General features: G+C 44.1%; 1 protein-coding gene across 1 annotated transcript; it reads right to left on the reverse strand.

The window, feature by feature from the left end:
- Positions 1 to 636: 636 nt before the first annotated feature.
- Positions 637 to 6540, reverse strand: LOC136540298 (phosphomevalonate kinase, peroxisomal-like). Its single transcript, XM_066532300.1, has 10 exons — positions 6325 to 6540; positions 6088 to 6238; positions 5899 to 5996; positions 5183 to 5295; positions 5007 to 5059; positions 3489 to 3884; positions 3287 to 3388; positions 2397 to 2624; positions 1992 to 2114; positions 637 to 1812 (listed from the first exon to the last, which is right to left on the reverse strand). The coding sequence occupies exons 1-10, from the start codon at positions 6330 to 6332 to the stop codon at positions 1546 to 1548; spliced, it is 1539 nt and encodes a 512-aa protein (XP_066388397.1). The 5' UTR covers positions 6333 to 6540; the 3' UTR covers positions 637 to 1545.
- Between the last annotated feature and the right edge of the window lie 12282 nt (positions 6541 to 18822).

Genomic DNA, 18822 nt, shown 5'->3' on the forward strand with positions numbered 1-18822 from the left:
GCATCTTTTGATATGCCCGAATATGGTTTTTGAGAATAGACGTAGTGCCGTTTAGAACGCTGATTCGTCTGGAGTCTGGACCGATTTATGCAAAAAGAGTCACTAGTAACGAATGTCACACACTTATTTTACAAACAAATTTCCATTGATTGGTGAATGGAGAATACCTGGCATTCCGTGACCTTCAGCGTTTCCAAAAAGCCAAAGCCGAATTATAGCCCACAAACAAGCTGGCCTCCTCGATGGCTCAAACTAGAAAAAATATCTTGCCGTAGATCTTCCGCATTTCCTCACCCAAAGCCCAAAGCGAGCCCTATCCAAGCTAGGATAAGAACAAGCACACCGACTTCAACATAGACATGCTGAACCGTTTTGATACAGTTTCAGATACCCACCGTGTGCAGATATTAATGCTGAACTGACGTTTAAACTACATTATCAGTAACAATTACTACATAAGTGGCGAAAGCTAAGGGGGTGTTTAGTTCACCCCAAAATCCAAACTTTGGCACTATGCAAAAAGAAGATTCCCCGTCACATCAAATTTGTGGTACATGTATGGAGTACTAAATGTTGACGAAATCAAGAACTAATTACACAGTTTGATTGTACTTTACGAGACAAACGTTTTGAGTCTAATTAATCAACGATGGGATAATTATTACTAAATGCAAATGAACGCTACAGTACCGCTACAGTAAATTTGGCGGCGCCGAATCGGTGTAGGTGTAGCATATGAGAGGGTGAAAGGGTTCTACTAGTAGTTCAGCACACGCACTTTCAGCCTCAGCATATAGAGTGCAAATCAAAGGTCATTCAAGAAAGTTGTAAAAGTGACGCCCTGGAGCTGCTTATAGTGACACCCTAGAGCTGCTTATAGTCTTCAGTGAAGGCAATTAGTTTCCAATGTAAGAGGTGCCAAATTGAGGAATACCTTGCCTATCTTACGAACAAATCGAATCGATTGATTGGCGAATAGTACCACTGGCAGGAGGAAAACATAGGCACGCTAGGCAACATTCCACCCAGCTGGGCAGTGACCACTTCCGGAATCCACGACCTCAAAAATCAAAATGATAGAAAAGCCTTCGGACTCTGGTCGTTTCTTCATTCCACAGTTATACCCCCTCTGTTTCTTCACCCCGGAAGCCAACGCACGACCTATCATACAATAAGGTCAAATATCAAACACCATCATCATATAAACCACAACTCCTTTCAAACACTAACACATGCTGAATTATCATACAAACCATGCAGAACAGTTACAAATGCAAGGTTTACAGTATGAGTTTGTTGAATAGCTTGACATTTCCTCACGTATATTCCATAGCTACAAGCACTAATTCCATGGAAATCCCTAGAATTCCTTATTTTCTACACTCATGAACAGTCCTTGTAAATAACGTGCTATCTTGCTGCAAGTGCAGCACTTATTTTAACCACGTACCTCCTAGCATTCGGCACAATTTGGTACTTCTAAAAGAACGAGAGAATAAATAATGGTACACCATAGATACATAAATAGAACTATTAACAGTAGAATCAATTAATCTGAATGGACGATACAGCTGCTGACACCTCCCTTGTTCTTGGGTCAGCATCTTCCAAAGAAACACCATGGCAGTCTTCTCGAATAAGAAGTGGCAGAACGCCAACTGAGCTCCAAGCATTTGCTACAGCATCATTTGCATCCCCCAAAGTCACTGAGTATACTGCATCGAAGCCACCAGCTCCAGGAACTCCAGCCAGTAAAACACCCTCCATATTCATAGTGGCATCTAGTAGCTGTGTTTGTGAATCTGGCTCAATCTACAAAATTAGGGCAAAGATGACAAACAAGCTTGACTAATAATATTGACCCTAATATATATCTACAATTTCATACATTAGTGATTCATATTGCTGTGATTATGCCAAACATCATACTGAATATACTTCTTTGAACATGCTATACTACAATACTTGCAGTTTTGTAAAGGGGGCCTTACTGGAACACCGGCTGCTATACCCATCTCTCGCATGTGAAGCCTTATCTCAAGGGAAGCATCCCTTGCAGCCAACAATGATCTAACAATTAATTCTTGATCTTGGTTAGTAGCCACCTCTGTCCACTGCAGAGAACAAAGAAACAGAGAATTCATTTAAAAGAATAATAAAAGATTACTTTCACTTCCTTTTTCCACAGATTGGAAAATATCATGATAAATGGTGATTAAAAATGGGAGTACAAGCTCTGGTCAACCAAAAACTAAAAACCAAAATATTATGGTTTATCCTAACACTGCCTTTTCCTTATTCATCAATCTATTACTCCAAACAAATGCTAAGTTCTTTTCGGAAATTGGATAGTGTAATATAATAGATATAAGTATATAACATAATTATGTAGTTACCTTCCCATACGTGAGATGACTACAGGACCGCACTACAGACTCATATGCCTCCCGGTGATTTTCAGAAAGTCCTTTTAAGATTCTCAGTTGGTTCTCCAGCGCTGAATTGGCAATGGCCAGTTTACTCCATGTATCTTTGGATTTCTCAGGGTCAGACTTCTGCCACCGTTTCACAGATCCTACCATTGATGGAGTAGATGATCCTCCGGTTCCAGGTTCCCCAAGGAGCTAGCAAAAATCAAACATATGTAGAAAATAAAAATACTGTTGACATTGACGCGCGCCCCTTGCCCCTTCCTATTCATACTGTCTTGTGAACAGAAATGAAATTTTTTATGCTATGCTTTGTACTTTTGGCTAAGATGTCCACTGTGCAAGGTCAAGGCAACATTTCTTTTTAACCTTGTGTTGTTTTGCAATGTGAGCCACACAAGTCTTATAATAGAGATATCAAGTGAAGAAATATTAATAAAGATACAACTTTGCAAGGATATTTTTAAGAGAAGGCAAGGCTGTGATAGACTTAACATGAAATGAGAGAAGTATCTGGTGATGATGAAAATAAAATGGGACCAGCCTTTCTACGACTTATCACTTTTCAAATCTGGATGACATCAATATTAGCATGGTATGCGTGTGAGATAGATATGACATGAGGTTATAACAGCAGTCTCATCGCACGTGCTGCCACTATGAGCATAAGACATGGCCTAATGGCTATAGCCTATAAGCATCATAGCATTGCAGTATTTAGTAAAGAAACTGTAAATCCTATACCACTAGTAGCAGCCTAGCAGACCACTAGTCATGGTGGCTGGTGAAAACCAGTAAAATGATTTGATTGCCATTTTGGAAAAAACAGCCATTGACCATGAGGCTTGGTGACTTACAAGGGTCATCAGAGGAGGTAATGAAAACTGTTTATTCTCATGATCCCACCTTTGCGTAACAATATCTGATACTACATCTGGCAAGGAAGTCCCACCTGTAGCCTGTAAATATTGCAGTCATAATTACCAGCTCTTCAAATGTAGTGAGATTACACTGAAAAAGTTGATGAGGTGCACGTTATCTGCCACTGAGGTTTCTTACCTGAGCCGAGGAGAGTATTTCTGGAGAAAACCTTACATAGCGTTGACTCCCATAGACAGCAGCACTAACATCAAAACCACTTCCAATTTTCCCTTGTGCTATACAATGTGCACTTTGGGCAATAGCGTGAACCAAGTCAAGACCTTGTCCAGTTGCATTATCACCGGAAGATTGTCCCGAACATGAAAGGTTAACGGCACCAAGATAGTGAAGAACAGCTGCAACAACTGATGTGGTCATGGCAGCTGATGACCCAAGTCCAGTTTTGGCTACTTCAGGTTTACATTTCTCTCCAGTCGTTGTTCCATTAGCAACCTCTGAGTTAAATGTAACTGAAGAGAATGGAGGCAATGAAAGCAATACCTCCAGAGTAAGAGGAAGACCACGTGCTTCAATCTGAAGAAACAATGGAAACCAATAAGATATAGTATTTTCTGGGTGAGCTCTAGTTGTAAACATGAACTAGGTCAAACAAGGAAATTTTATATGGTTTATAAGATATTTAGTATGTAAAGAGAAAGCAGTTTCACATGTTGCAGTTTATTAAATAATGCAAGGAGAATAACTTTTAGAAGGCGTTTGTTTCCATGGATGGAAACGTAAATGGTAAGGAAAACAGATCATGCGGGGAGCAGCAAGGGGATCTTTGATTCCCGTGATTTGTCGGTTGCAAAAAAGTAATGGAAACTGATAACGGCAACTGCTGCGTAATGCGATAAAGCTTGCGGATGGGCGGTATCGGCCGTGAACGGGTCCGTATCTGATTGCGGGGTACTCCATAACGGACCGAGTTGAACCAAACAGCTGTATCATCATCCCATCCCCTCCATAATGTAATTACGTTACATTTCGCTGATCCAAACGCCATCTTAAATGTTTTACATTGCCATCTGGCAGTCAGTCATCTATTCAAAATTTTACAGTTGGCTATCCATTCAAAGTTCATTGAACCTTAAGTTTTACATAAGAAACGCTGTCATGTATGCATAGAGCATAAAGGAAAATAATAATCTTCAACTACACAAACTTTATAAGAAATAGAAAGCAAGCATTACATACATGCACATCATATGTCATTTATAAATATATATACCAACACATTAGCTTTGAGTTTTGCTTCTGATTTCATCCTTTGTAGTAAGAAGTGCACTATGCTAATTTTGGTCTTAACAAAACTAATACTTTTATCACAAAAGGTGCGATCATCATCGTGGGAATAGAGAAGCAAAGCACAGTACAAAAGAGTTCACACTTTAAGTTTCAAATTAAACTCTGGTAACTGTTTTATTGTTTCAGTAGAATTTGTAGATATTAGAAAATTATGTTCAAGATCAGTTAGTTCATTTTTTTGTAAGTAATGGTTCAAATTTAAAAAAAGGAGGAGCTACAAGGGTCATGTTAACATCAAATCTCTCTTTTCTTTACCAGTGGGATTGGGTTTTTGGGTGTAGTAGAGCTCTGCAAGAAGCTAAAATACACATGAGTAATGAGTATGCTTATACAATTAAGAAGGTTCACCTGCTTTCTATAAGAATAGAAATCATTGCAACCAAGAACTGTAATGTTCAGACCTGCAACAAGAAGTTGAGACATATTACCAAAAAAAAAATGATATGCTCGAGTAGTATACATCAAGCATGTAACCTGATGGGGTGATTAAGAGCAGCAAAAATAACTAAGAGAAGCTTTGCAACCTTGCAACAGCAACTTATCAACTACATCCTTCCTCTCCTTATCAATAATGGTCGCTTTAGCAGCTGCTACGGAGAATTGTATGGCCTGCTCCACAAAAGGGTTTGTAGATTCCCTGAAATACAACAGTAACGCTGTCAGTGACATTACCACCAGACTCGAGTTTCAGAGATAATATAACAGAACAAGAGCACTTCACCACGAGATTGCAAATTTGCAGTCATTAAGACATGCTATGTTGTATAGTGCAGAATGTTGGCCTACGAAAAGACGACATGTTCAACAGAGTGTCGCGGAAATGTGTATGTTGCATTGGATTTGCGGTCATACAAGAAAGGATCGAGTTCGGAACGATGATATACGTGATAGATTAGGGGTAGCACCAATTGAAGAAAAGCCTGTCCAACACCGGTTGAGATGGTTTGGACATGTCCAACGGAGACCTCCAGAGGCACCGATGCGTAGTGGAATCCTAAGCCAGGATAGTAACGTGAAGAGAGGCAGAGGAAGACCGAAGTTAACTTGGGTAGAGGCAATAAAAGGAGACTTGAAATGATGGAATATACCTAAAGACTTAGCCTTAGATAGGAGTGCTTGGATGACAGCTATTCACGTGCCTGAAGCTTGATTGCTTCTGGGTTTTAACTCTAGCCTACCCCAGGTTGTTTGGGACTTAGAGGCTTTGTTGTTGTTGTTGTAAGAACGATGAGCAACTTGCCTCGCAGACGTCAATTGCAGCGTCGATTTCGTTAGGGACAGCTTGTACGTGGCCTCCCGGGAGAGCTGGGGAGAAGTCACTTTCACATCCGTCGACGCCTAGCATCGGTACAGGGCACACAGGGTGAGGAGCAAGAGCAACACGCTGTAGCTTCTGAGACTAGAGGGATGGCAGCTGAAGAGCGCTCACCCAGGCCCAGGAGTCGGCGGGGAGGCTGTCGCGGAGGGGGCGGACGACGGCGTAGAAGCGGGCGGTGGTGCCGAGGACCAGGCCGGCGTTGGGGCGCTCCAGCACGAGGTATCCTCCCGCGATGAGCACCTTCCCCGGCGCCGACGCCACCCTGCGACGACGCGGTCAGATCGGTGCCCAGAGATAGATGCGGCCCCTTAGCGGGGCAGTGAAATGACGGTGCTACCTAGTACTCACACTTCCATGGACTTCGACTCCTCGGCGGCCGAGACTCGATCCGGCGGTCGCCTCTGCTGGAAGCTTCGCGGGAGTGGACGGGCCGACCCGCGCGGCAGAGGAACGCTCTGGCGATCACGGCGACGGCTGGGCGCGGGGGGGGGAGCGTGCGGGTGCGGAGGAACCGAGGAGAAGTCGGCGATGTGGCCGTGGGGGCGCCGCGCCGCGACACGAATCTGACGGCCCAACCGCCCAGGTGGCCGTTCAACTGGACCCGTTGAGACGTGGGACACTAGCCGTGGGCTGAAAACGGCTAGGCCAGCGCGTGGGTTTTGGCAAATAATGATATGGCCCCGTGCGAGTTGGCCGGTTTTGGCAGATCATGATATGGGCCGTGCGCGTTGGCTTGGGCTGGACTTCCGCTAGTGTGCTTGTGACAGTCTCTGTCTCCGTCTGCTTTTTGATCCGGAATCCTCGTGTATGCTATATTTTCCTTTCTTCTATGATGAAAAAAAGGAATTGTTATATTTCAGGTTCCTGAATTTTCAGGTAATTTCAGACAAACAATTACTATAATTTAAATGACAACTCACAATAGTCAATTTACAATTTTTCTATAGTCAAACAGTCAATCACAAAATTACATATTGCCTCAAATATACTGGAGTGAAGAAAAGGACTGAAGTGTTGCGTGGCAGGCAGGTAGGCTGCCTGACACTGAGGAGCCGTAATAGGGACAGGTCCGATCCAAAGCAAACAACTGCCTGGAGCAGGTACATTACGTCTGGTTATGATGCAGTTAGGCCCTGTTTAGATTCCAAAAATTTTGATCTTAAAGGGTCACGTCGAATCTTGCGGCACATGCATGGAGTACTAAATGTAGACGAAAAACAAAACTAATTGCACAGTTGGGTGAGAAATCGCGAGACGAAACTTTCGAACCTAATTAGTCCATAATTAAACATTAATTGCTAAATATAAATGAAAGTACTACAGTAGCCAAAACCAAAAAAAAAAAATTACCAACTAAACGCGCCTTTAGTCAGAGGAATCTCACAATATCCCTGCACGCGAACCACCAGCAGAGGCGGCCCCTCCTGCATGCCACCATCCAATTGGGCAATTGGCCATCACCCTTCCCCTCTGCTGTGACCTGAGTTCACACCATGGCACCATCAACCATCTCATGCGTGGTCAGATCAATCGTTAGCTGCAAATCAAGCTCCCTGCAGGCCACTGATCCATTAAGGCCCTGTTTAGATTCCAAAAATTTTCATCCCAAAGTGTCGCATCGAATCTTGCGGCACATGTATGGAGTACTAAATGTAGACGAAAAAAAACTAATTGCACAGTTGGATGAGAAATCGCGAGACGAAACTTTCAAACCTAATTAGTCCATAATTAGACATTAATTACCAAATACAAACGAAAGTGCTACAGTAACCAAAACAAAAAAAAATTGCCATCTAAACGCGCCCTAAACAAAGCCCGGTCAATGGGGGCGTCTCAAGCAGGCGATCTCGCTCGCTCTGGGCTTTGGCTCCTCCGACAGGGACACGTTGTAGTCCATGGCCTCTCGAGCCTGAAGGGGACCCGACGATCGATCCATGGATCCATCCATCCATCCAGCTGCATTATGAGCTGCAACCTCCAGCAGGCAGCAGGAGAGCAAGGCATCTGTTCTACCCCAGCTGATGGATGGATCAGCCAACTCTCTGAATTAAGAGAAAATATAGTAATATATGTACAAGTGGCTTGCCTGCTTACGCCCTCCGTATATTGTCTGAACCACCGGTCACCTGATGCTTAGAGGGAGGGGAGGCACACATACAAGTCATATGATGATTGGGGGACGTTGTCATTTTTTTTTGGTCGGACTGTGGGGGCTGGTGGACTAAAATAAGAGGGCCATGGCATTGGCATGTGAGACAATGTGGCTTTGTTCCCAGTTGAATTATAGCTCTAACAAATTCGCTCATCAGTGTTTTTCTTAATTCAGAGTCAATCAACAACTAAAGTCCTTGGCTGTGTGTGCGGCTTTATAGGCCGGAACTTTTCTGTTTACTTAAAAAAACAATTAAAGTCCTGATTTAGACATTGCAATTGAACTGTTGAATTGACCGTCTTCCGCCTATATATCCGCGGTTACTAAAAGACTTCCCAACGGAGGAAATAAAGCCCTTCAATGCTCAACGAAAAGAGTAATAATTTTCAATACTTTAGAACGCATGTTAAGTGTTGAAATATAAGTGAATTGCAAGTGTTAAAAGGGGAGTGCAGCTTCCCCCGTTATTAACAAAAAAGACTGCAATTGTCATTAGCCCATTGTTGTAAAAAGACTGTAGCATATTTGTTTTTTTTCATAATAAAGTCATATTAGAGTGTACAATATTAAACAAAAAATACATAATAGTTTTTGAATTTAGTAACTAATAAATAAGAACGCTTTACTGTGGTTCATGATGCGGGCACTTATGAAGGAATTCTCACATACCACATTGATTTGCCGCCATCAGTGGCAATGACAACTAAACAGTCACGGTTCCTTCTAACTGCGTCCACAACATCACGCTGGTATGGTCGTAGAGATGAAAACCAAAATACTTCTGCGAATGACAAATATGTACATATTAGGAATGTAAACGTGCTATTGAAAATAATTGAATGATGAAGATGCTTACCTTAAGAACGGCGTCCATGGTAAAGAAAGAGTTAAACTATGGACAAGAAAGTGGCGAAGGGAACACTGATAGCATAAATGATGAGTGGCGATGAGAACAGGCGGCCATCTAGCTATGGATAGCTAAAACCTTAGGGGTGTGGTGCCGCTGCCGAACATGTACAAAGAGCAGGATTCCCTGAGGACGACGAGATGGAAAGTAAAAATACTTTAAGGGAATCACTGCAGCGGCGCCGGTCTTGTCAACTGCACCATCAAATAATGAACTGGAGAGATAGGTTCACCAGAGGGTATCGAGTACTAAACCAAAGACAAAACTATTTGGTACACGCAACATGAGAACGAATATTTGAACGAAAAAGCATATAGAAGGTTAGGGCCAAGTAAATCGAGACCGGATGCGTCTGCTGCATGTACCACAAAATTATCATGAGGAAAAAAGGAACCTCAAGAATGGTACATAGTTCACGTGAAAGATTCTACTGTGAGAAAGAGAGAGAAAATAATAAATAGTAAACTTACTATATAATAGGCTACCACCATTCCTAGAAGCCCCAACACAACACATATGTTGTATTGTGCTATGCAAGGCTAGCTTAATCATGGGAAAGGGCAAACAAAGGTATGCCAAGTGAATATTTAATTTTATGTCATACTATGTGATTATTATTACAAGTAGATGTTCTTTTTAACAACTAATATAATTTACTCTGTTCTAATATTTACATATAGAGTTGGAGATGACATTTCCCATGACAACAAATTTGACGGAAAAGCTATTTTAGAGCTCATTAGTAGTCTATATGAGGAAGAAGACAACATGATTGTTTCAGCTGAAGGTGTGGCAAGTGACGAAAACATACGTCACCTTAAGAATCAAACTACTCAAGGGCTAATCAATGGTGCAGATGGTTGTATAGTACGTGAAAACAATGAATTTCCCTGCCCTTTCTGCCCTGACTACTTGAAAATATGCTCATACGCCGATCTCATAGTCCACGCGCACGACATGGCAAGGGATCATGAAAAAAAAGAAGCCAACGTTGTGCGTCGAGTTCTAGTAGAGTACCTAATGTGGGTCAGGGACCTAGTTAAGTTCCGTGAAGAAATAGGCATTCACATGTAGATTACTGCCTAGAGAAGCAATTTGACTTGTGTACTGTTATGTGTCACATTGAAATAATTATTGTAACTTATCCCCTCTCATATTGTTATGAAGAGAGCCACGTCTGAACTTTAGATTTTATATTCACCGAATTGTGTTGTTGTAGTAATCCATCAAAAGTCAACAGACACACTAATTTGAATAAAATAGGGTTGTAATATCTAAAGGTTCGCTCTTTTAAAGTTCCTATTTCCATCATTTGCCATTTTACAAATGAAAAAAATGGGAGATATTCCTAGTGTCTCAGAATGATTTAAATTGGGAGATATGAAAATGTCGGGGTGCCAGGTTAATATGAGACCTAAATATAAGGGATACTAGTTCGGCCAATATCCAAACGTGGGGGACAAGAGGTACCAAACTGGACAAATAAAAAGGTGGAACTGATCTAAACTGATAATACCAAGATGTAACAAAAAAAATGTTCCAATATTGGAGGGGCCTGTACCAAAATGCTTAGGACAATATCAAATAGTTCATTTTATATTTCACTTGCGCATAAGGGTAATTCAGTTAAAACAAAAGAGTGAAAAAAATAGACAGAGAAATGCGACTGCGACCAAATGGAAAAAAAGGACGGTCTAAATCAATAATTCACGACGAACACAATGTACCCACTGCAACCATATAATTTAAATTAAGTAAACTAGAACACATAATTTGAATTGAGGACACAAAATTTAAATATAACTGATCCAAAAGGGTTTTTATGTTATTTTTCTAAAAAAAATCAGTACTAACTGCACAAATATACTATGCAATTCTAGTGACATATTTCGAGGGTAGGGGTATCTCGTAAAAGAACCAGAGACACAAGGGTAGGATAAAGAAAATGATATAATAGTACAATGCGCTATCAGGTTTAGTCTTGTCCAACTTTTGGGAGGTACATGAGAGGTATGGATGGAGATAAAAAAAAGATAACAGTGCAGTATGTAGACTTGTCAAACTTTTGACCAATAGCACATGGCATGTACCTGGTTGCAAAAAAGAAGAAGGATGCCAGTACAAATAGTTGACAAGAAAGGCTAGAATCCTGAAGCAGCTGGGACTGAAAATATTTCAAAATTCACAAAGTAAGGCTAGAAAACTGAAGCGGCAGGGACTGAAAATTATTAACAAAAACTTGTTAAGTAAAATAATTGATAATGTCTATATGACAGTTTAAATATGGTTTGGTTATAATAAAACTATGAATTTGCCCTAATTTCTAAATTAGTAATACAGACACCTAGAACACGTTGTTTTCTAAATAAATACTCGCGATTAAATGAATGATAAAATATATCAACCATAAAGTGGAATGAATGGTTTAAATAACACGCCCATAATTTACGTAATCATGGGAAACCGAGGAGGTAACACGCCCATAATTTACGTAATCATGGGAAACCGAGGAGGTAGCACCGAGATGTAATTAAAAAGAAAATAAAAATACTTTGTCTATGATCTGGTGTTCTAAAGACTGAGCCAAGTTCATAAAGTTCAAAGATACAAGTGCTACATGAACTACTAAGAAATTACCGCAGTTACAAACAACGGAGTACAGCTCAGTTGAATGATTTGGCCAGCAAACAACGAAACAAAGAACCGAAAAGAAAAAAAAAGCCTACGGCGACTACTGCTTCCGGCAGCTGCAAGCTCTTCCATTGCTTCGGCCAAAAGGACAGCCTTGGCTTCAATCTCAGATCTAAGACCTAAAACTATGTTATGATGAACCATATCAGCTTGAGACAACCGAATGTTGACATAATCCTCAAGGGGGTCGTCCCATATCCAAAGAGCACAACCATTGTCCTGAAAAAGCATCATCAAAAACCAAAAAATAGGAAAAAGATATTGAATGCATGAGGTGAAGATCTATTACATGCTTAGAACACTTAATGAACCGGCGTCCTTAGTTGCGAGGTGTGCCAGCATGTAAAACGACAGCCAGATCACCACAAGCACATCGAAGCAAAGGATGCCTAAAGCGGTGGCCACGACCACTAGATCAGGAAGTCTCAGATCAATCGCTGGAAGCAGAAAGAGTTGGTGTCTAGCTCATGGCTGGGAGTTCGAAATAAGAGAAAAACACGAACAGGAGGAAAGAGTGTGGCTTCTTGGACACGGGAGTAGCCTACAAGAATATTTAAGGCCACACGGTACTACTACAACTACGGACGGTGAGTGTGAACAGGCTGAACGAGCCGAGCCAGAGCAAATGAACCAAGCGCCCTGAGCCGGCTGCATGCATGTGGTCCACTGCCTGCGAAAAGTGACATGCATATGGGGTCCTTAATAAAAAAAAATGCAGCCTCCACAGGCGCTCGTACTAAAGGTTTTTTTCACTCTGGCAAGCTGGCTGGCTGGCTGGCTATGCTTGTGCGTGGCTGCGCTGACTCAGCTCGCTGACTTGTGCGTGGAGACGGAAGGATCAAGCAGCCAGCCTGATGATAAGTGAGTGACTGATGGTAGACGCTTCATCTCTGCACAGGGATCCGCGATATCGCATTGAGTGCACATCCCAATTTAGATGGATAATAGAAGCAGCAAAAGTTCTATTTCATAATCAGTCCTTCGTCCTCTTTGAGTGCATGCATTGTATGCACAGTTCACATCAATCCTACTATCAACAAGATTCACACCAAGGGCCTTCCTTGTACTGACAGTAATACAGCCTTAGGAGGGGAATCATATAAGTAGGGTAAATGGATCATTTTCAAAATTCCCAAATACCAGAACTTGTAGAGTTGCACTCTCACTCGCATTACAAGTCACCTTATGGTTAACTTGATTCATTAGGAAAAAAAAACACAAAACTAAATTCTTCCTAGCATACTGCTTGGCCTCTAAAAGAATTAATCAAGACACAATGTGCTATTATGTTTTTTTTCCTCTACCATCGCTATTTAAGACCTGCAGATTGGTAGAAGCTCTTAGACCAAAGACAAGGGTTGTCAAATCCAATTTATGCACAAGCCATAAAGCAAGTTCCTTAACCTGTCTCTTGTGCTATTCAGGAAATTTTCAATCTCCAATCTGAGCTCCGAACACGCCAATCTAAGTCTAAAAAAACTAGCATAGCAAAAGAGAATCTGTACCCAGATTACAACAGCAAGGGAGCAGCCCAAAAGAATTGGACATACCGATAGATCTGCAACAAAAGCACGAACCGGAGTTGCGGAGATGCCGGAAGCGCTCCCAGTCGCGTGCTCCACCGGTGGAGGCTACAGCTGCCGCTGCAGTGTTCCTCTGTCTCGAAGCACTCAAGGCGGCGTGGTCAGGGAGCTGGGGGTGGGGGGGGGGGGGGGCTTCCTCCGTCGAAGCGCTCCAGGCAGTGCGGTCAGGGAGCAGGCGGTGGGCGTGGCTTCCTCGGGCGCAGGAGCTCCAGGCAGCGTGGTCAGGGAGCTGGAGGCGAGCGAGATTTCCTCCGTATAAGGGCGGGCGTTCAACGTCGTTGTGTCGCGTGTGCAGTGGCTGGGGGCGGGGCTGTGTGTGCACAGGGGGTGGGCGGCGCGGTAGGCGGGAGCTGGGGAACGCGAGATTGGGAGGGAGCAGAGGGCGGCGGGACAGGAGGTGTGGGGCGGGGCAGGCGGGATTTGGGACGGAGGGGAGGGACCTAGGTTTGGACGGGCGCCATTTGAGAGGGAGCTGGCGGCAGGCGTGATTTGGGAGAGGGAGAGGGCGGCGGGCGGGATCACTTCACTGGATTTGGGATTTGGGGCTAGGGTTTTCATTGTACACATGGGCCAGCTAAAATATGCGCGCGAGGTTGATGTAAGCGGGACGCGGTAGCTCAATGTAGGTGGCGCGCTCGGGCCCACTTATTTTTTAGAGACAGACAAAGGGACGGTATACATATGTTTAGCGACAGACGGTTCAACGTTAAATATGAATACCTATAGTGACAGACATTAAATCGCTAAAAGAAGATTTAGCGTCATGGTCTATGAGTTATCTTTAGCGTCAGATCATCCATCGTAAAATATAATTTTTAGCGTCAGATGTCTAACGGTGAAACGGTGTTACGGTGTACTCGATGCCCAACACGGATTCGCCAACCCCAACATGCTGCGCGCGCGCATGGATGCGCCGATCCACACAGGCAAAGTCATCCTTACATGTGTGGGTGTGAGTGTGTGGCCCTGTTCTTGCCTCCAAAGCCTCCAACTAACCTCTCCTTGGAACCAGCAACGACTGTGAGACCTGCATCCGTGCGAGCCCCCGCTATTGCATTTTGTTTCTTTTTTTAACCTCAGCTGTTGCATCATCCACATGTACCGGCATCTTTGTTTCTTTCTTTCACACAATCACACTACAGGTTCGGTTTTACCGGTAGCAGTACGTAGCACGCACGTACACGTGACGATTGTACGGCTGAAATGATTCTATACGGCTTCCAAAGTCCATGTTAGTAGGAAGTATTACTCCTACGTTAGACAGCAGGGCGGTTGATCCGCACGCAGGCCAATTAAGGTGCAGGTTATACTGCTAGGTGAGTGAGCAGAGAAGAGGAGAAACAGATCGATCAGCAGCAGCATATATATATGTATAGTCAAATTGGCTTGGCTAGCTGTTGCACGCGGTGTGGCAAGATCGGAGATCGCGATGTGGCTAATGTGGCTGTGGAAAACCTGTTTGGTCGGTCCCAACTTGCCGCTGGCCGGTATTATAGGACAGTGAGCCGCTGGGTGCTGCCTAGCAATCTCCCGCAGGCCCCAGCTAAGATCTCACTTAGAAGATCTACAGTATTTTCACCGAGTATAATCGTCAGTTTGGCACACTTGACGCCAACTTGGCTGGATGCTCATCATCTGTCACAGTATCAGCCAATACTTCTGAGATTGCCTGTGGTTAATTAACAAGTGTTGCTACCATCTGCAGGTGCTATCTCCCATTCTTTACTGGGAGCATCCGCTGTGCACCTGGAAACATTTGTGGAAATCTCGGGCATCATGGCGTTGCAAATAAGCAAATTCTTCCATTGGCCCGTCATTCTTAATCGTTTGGACTGTGAATTAACAAGCACATTGAGGCTTGCTGTGCTGTCCCTTCTGTGATAACCGATAAGGAAGCGATCCAACATATCCTTTTGTTTTGTTCTTGTGTTTTTGCAGAACTATGGTTTCAGCTACTGCACTGACCACTGAGTCAACAAGCATCACCTTGCACTTGATACTCATGATGAGGTCTTCGCAGTACGGTGTCACTGTAACACCCTCGGTGTTACACCCTAAATCAATTACTAAAATATGTCATGAGCATCATGTTTATGTGTTAATGCATGTAATAGAATGTGTACATAATTTTTTTATAACTTAAAATGATCAATAAAAATATTAAACGAAAGTTGATTCAATAGTTCAGGTATATCAAGTAGGGTTTAAAACTAATTTTTATTAAGCAAAAATACTATAGAACATGTGTGTGATTCTTAAATAAAGTTTGAAGTACAAACTTTGTAGACGACAGTGAAATACTTGCTGCTGAAAAATGATATTACTAGCTAATATTTCCACTAGCTTAAAAATCGTAAATTAAAATCAAATTCAGCTCAAAACTTAGAAAATTTTTCTAGTTCTCAACAGCTAGACATTGCTATGTTTAGCAAATTATTTTGAGAGATTGGGTTAAAGGATAGTGCGGTGTTATAGCTCGATTTGGTAGTTTCATATGCCATCTTGAGCATGGTGAAGATGGTTTAGGTCCAGAAGCAACCGTTTAGTTTTTATGGGCGCTTTAAAATTCGTGCACGACACGGTTTCGGGCTGGTTGGCCGCGTGGGCTCGATCACCACGCTCGGGCATTCGGCAGGCCACGCTGACTGTCCCGCGCGCACGCGCGCTGCCGTGCATGGCTGGCCACGGCTGCTCTGGCCTAGGCTGTGGCCTGGCCGCCGCTAGCTCCTGGCGCTCGGAGCCGCCGCCGCTGCTTGCGTAGCCGGGCGGTGCTGCCGCTGGCCCCGCCACGCTGCCGCACTGTGACTCGCCCCGCGCCGTGCCGCATCCGCTGTTGGGGTCGTCGCCCCGCCATCATGTCCGTGCCTCTCTCTGCATCTCCACGCTGCTGCCGACCTAGTGCGTTGCCGCCTCTGCAGCGTGCACGTGGTCGGGCTCGCCATCGCCTTGTCATTAATGGCACTGCGACGCGTGGGCCACGCCGGTCACGAACGCGTGCACCCGTCTGCTAGCGCCTGCGCTTGGGCCTCCACGATCACGTCGACCGCGTCCAGCCAAGGCGAGGACGAGCCGAGTCCACCTGCCGCGCCCTGTCTCTCTCTTTCTCTCTTTATCTCTCTGCTGCCGTTGTCGAGCCACGCCATCAAATTACCCTGCGAACGATCACCCCATTCAATTCCTTGCATCCACGGCTTTACCATCATGTCCTCTCACTGCACGACCCTACCCAGCCTTGAAGCGCGCACGGCCAAGCTCCAATTTTGGAGTTTCCCTGCCGCCGTGTGAAAGTGCATTTGCCCCCTATGTGGGTTTTGGTGTGTTGATGACATCCAAATTAGGGACTAATGTGATCTTAATGAGATATGTTGCAGCTATTAGTCCCATGAAAGATTCAAAGAGTTGATAAAGATAAAATGGTATCCCTCAATTCTTGAAGTTGTAAAGGCGGACGAATTCAAAACGATCTCTAAAGGTTTTAATTTTGTTTTTGAGTTTAGGATCCGCCGCACTATAAAGAGGGATGCAAGTTTAGTTGGTCTGAGGAAGATAGAGTGCTCAAGCATTTAAATAAAATCAAAAGAGTGTCACTCTAGCATTTCATGAGCACATAGAATAATTTTCTGTGACTTTTGGTGTCGGAAGTCTCGACGGAAGTCAGAACTCCCGACAGTCGGAAGTCCCGACCTAAGCCAGGAGTCCCGGCACCTGTGCTTCTGACTGCTCGCTGTCTGTGCACGTCGAAAGTCCTGACGTTCGCCGGGAGTTCCGACACTGACCTGACCTAAGCCGGGAGTCCCGGCCTCAGCAGTGCTGGCTGTTTGATTAACTGTGCTCGTCGGAAGTCCCGACGATCGTCGAGAGTTTCGACCGTCGGAAGTCCCGACGTTTGCCGGGAGTTCCGACACTGACTTTCACCCGTGGACTTCTGACCCTTTGGGAACAGTATTTTCTGCTTTCGTTGAAAGTCCTGGGATCTGCATCGGGACTCCCGACGTAGATCTAAACGGTTGGATTTTCACTTGGAGTATAAATACTCCTCTCTTCACTTCTAACCGTTACGGACTCATTTCACAGTTGACTCACTTCGTGCTGAACAGCTCCCAAGCAACTAAAGCACCCCTCTCCTTCTTCCTTTGCTCCAATCTTCGATTCCCTTAGTTTTTGAGTAAAAGGAGAGTGGATTAAGTGAGAGCATCACTTTGGATAGCTTGAGCACTTGATTTCTTCGTCAAGCCGGTTGAGTTTGCGTCTTTTACTCTTGGGGCTTTGCCCCTAGCCGGCTAGGCGTTGCCCAAGAGCTTTCATCTTGTGGAAGAGCCTTGGGAAGTTTGTATCACCCTTCGATTTCTTAGTGGAAAGCTCAAGTGACCTTTGTGGTCGCTTTGAGAGAGGCAAGGAGGTGGAAAAGACTCTGACCTTAGTGGTCACCTCAACAACGAGGACGTAGGAGCTCCTTTGTGGGGTTGCCGAACCTCAGGATAAATCCTTGTGTTCCGCGTGCTTGTTGTTGTTGTGATTGCTTGAGATTACTTGTATGTGTTTGTCTCTTTGTCTCCAAAATCTCTATTTTAGGGTTTGGACTCGATCTACGGTTTGGAGGCATTACGGCGTCAAGGGAGTGACCCAACATCTTCACCAAACCACCAGGAAGTGAGGTTGTAAGTTTATTTATCCACAAAGTTAAATTTGGCACTGTTTTTGTAGTTCACGTAGGCGTCAGAACTGCTGACGTTTGCGTCAGAACTTCTGACAACGTTGGGAGTTCCGACCCAAATGTCGGGACTTCCGACAGTGGCTGACAGATTTGAACTTAGCATTTGCAGTAAATTTTTAGATACGCCTATTCACCCCCCTTTAGGCATTGTTAGATCCTTTCACCGTGCCAATAAGGCCGCGTCCGGCCGTGGATGTGGATAGTCCTCCTACCGTCTCTCTCGAGCTAATGCACTTGCACCACCAGCTTCGCCTCGCCTCACTCTCCACCTTGCGCACGTAAGAGGAACAGCTACCGCCTCCTCGTCGTCGCTGACGCGACTGTGCCGCCGCTCGCCGCGTCGCTGTGCATTGAGTTGTCGGGGGTGCGCGCGGATGAATTAGGAAAACTCCAGGGGGTTAGGTGAGAAGTTCTAAGAGAGGGAGAAATAGTGTTAGGACTTAGTTGTAATTCAGGAGAAGTGCAATGTCTCTTTTGCAAAGTCGTTGATGCGTGCGGGATTCCCCGACGCGGGCCGTCTCCGCGTGGGCCGCACCGCGGGCCGCCGCGCGCTCGCTCGTGCGCACGCTGCGTCGCATGGGCCACGCGTGTGGGCCGCGTGGGAGAATTCATTTTTTTCATAAGGAAATAGAAATAGTTTTTTAATTTAATTTTTGAGCTGATCTTTGGTAAATCATATAAAATCGTGTAGGTGTCCAAAAATTGTGAAACAAATTTTGTTAGGTTACTAAAATTTTGCTCTATCTATTAGTGTATTTAGTTCATATATATACATGTTGATACCAGGAGCTATTAAATC

The sequence above is a fragment of the Miscanthus floridulus genome, chromosome 2 (assembly GCF_019320115.1).
Source record: "Miscanthus floridulus cultivar M001 chromosome 2, ASM1932011v1, whole genome shotgun sequence".
Classification (NCBI taxonomy): Eukaryota; Viridiplantae; Streptophyta; class Magnoliopsida; order Poales; family Poaceae; genus Miscanthus; species Miscanthus floridulus.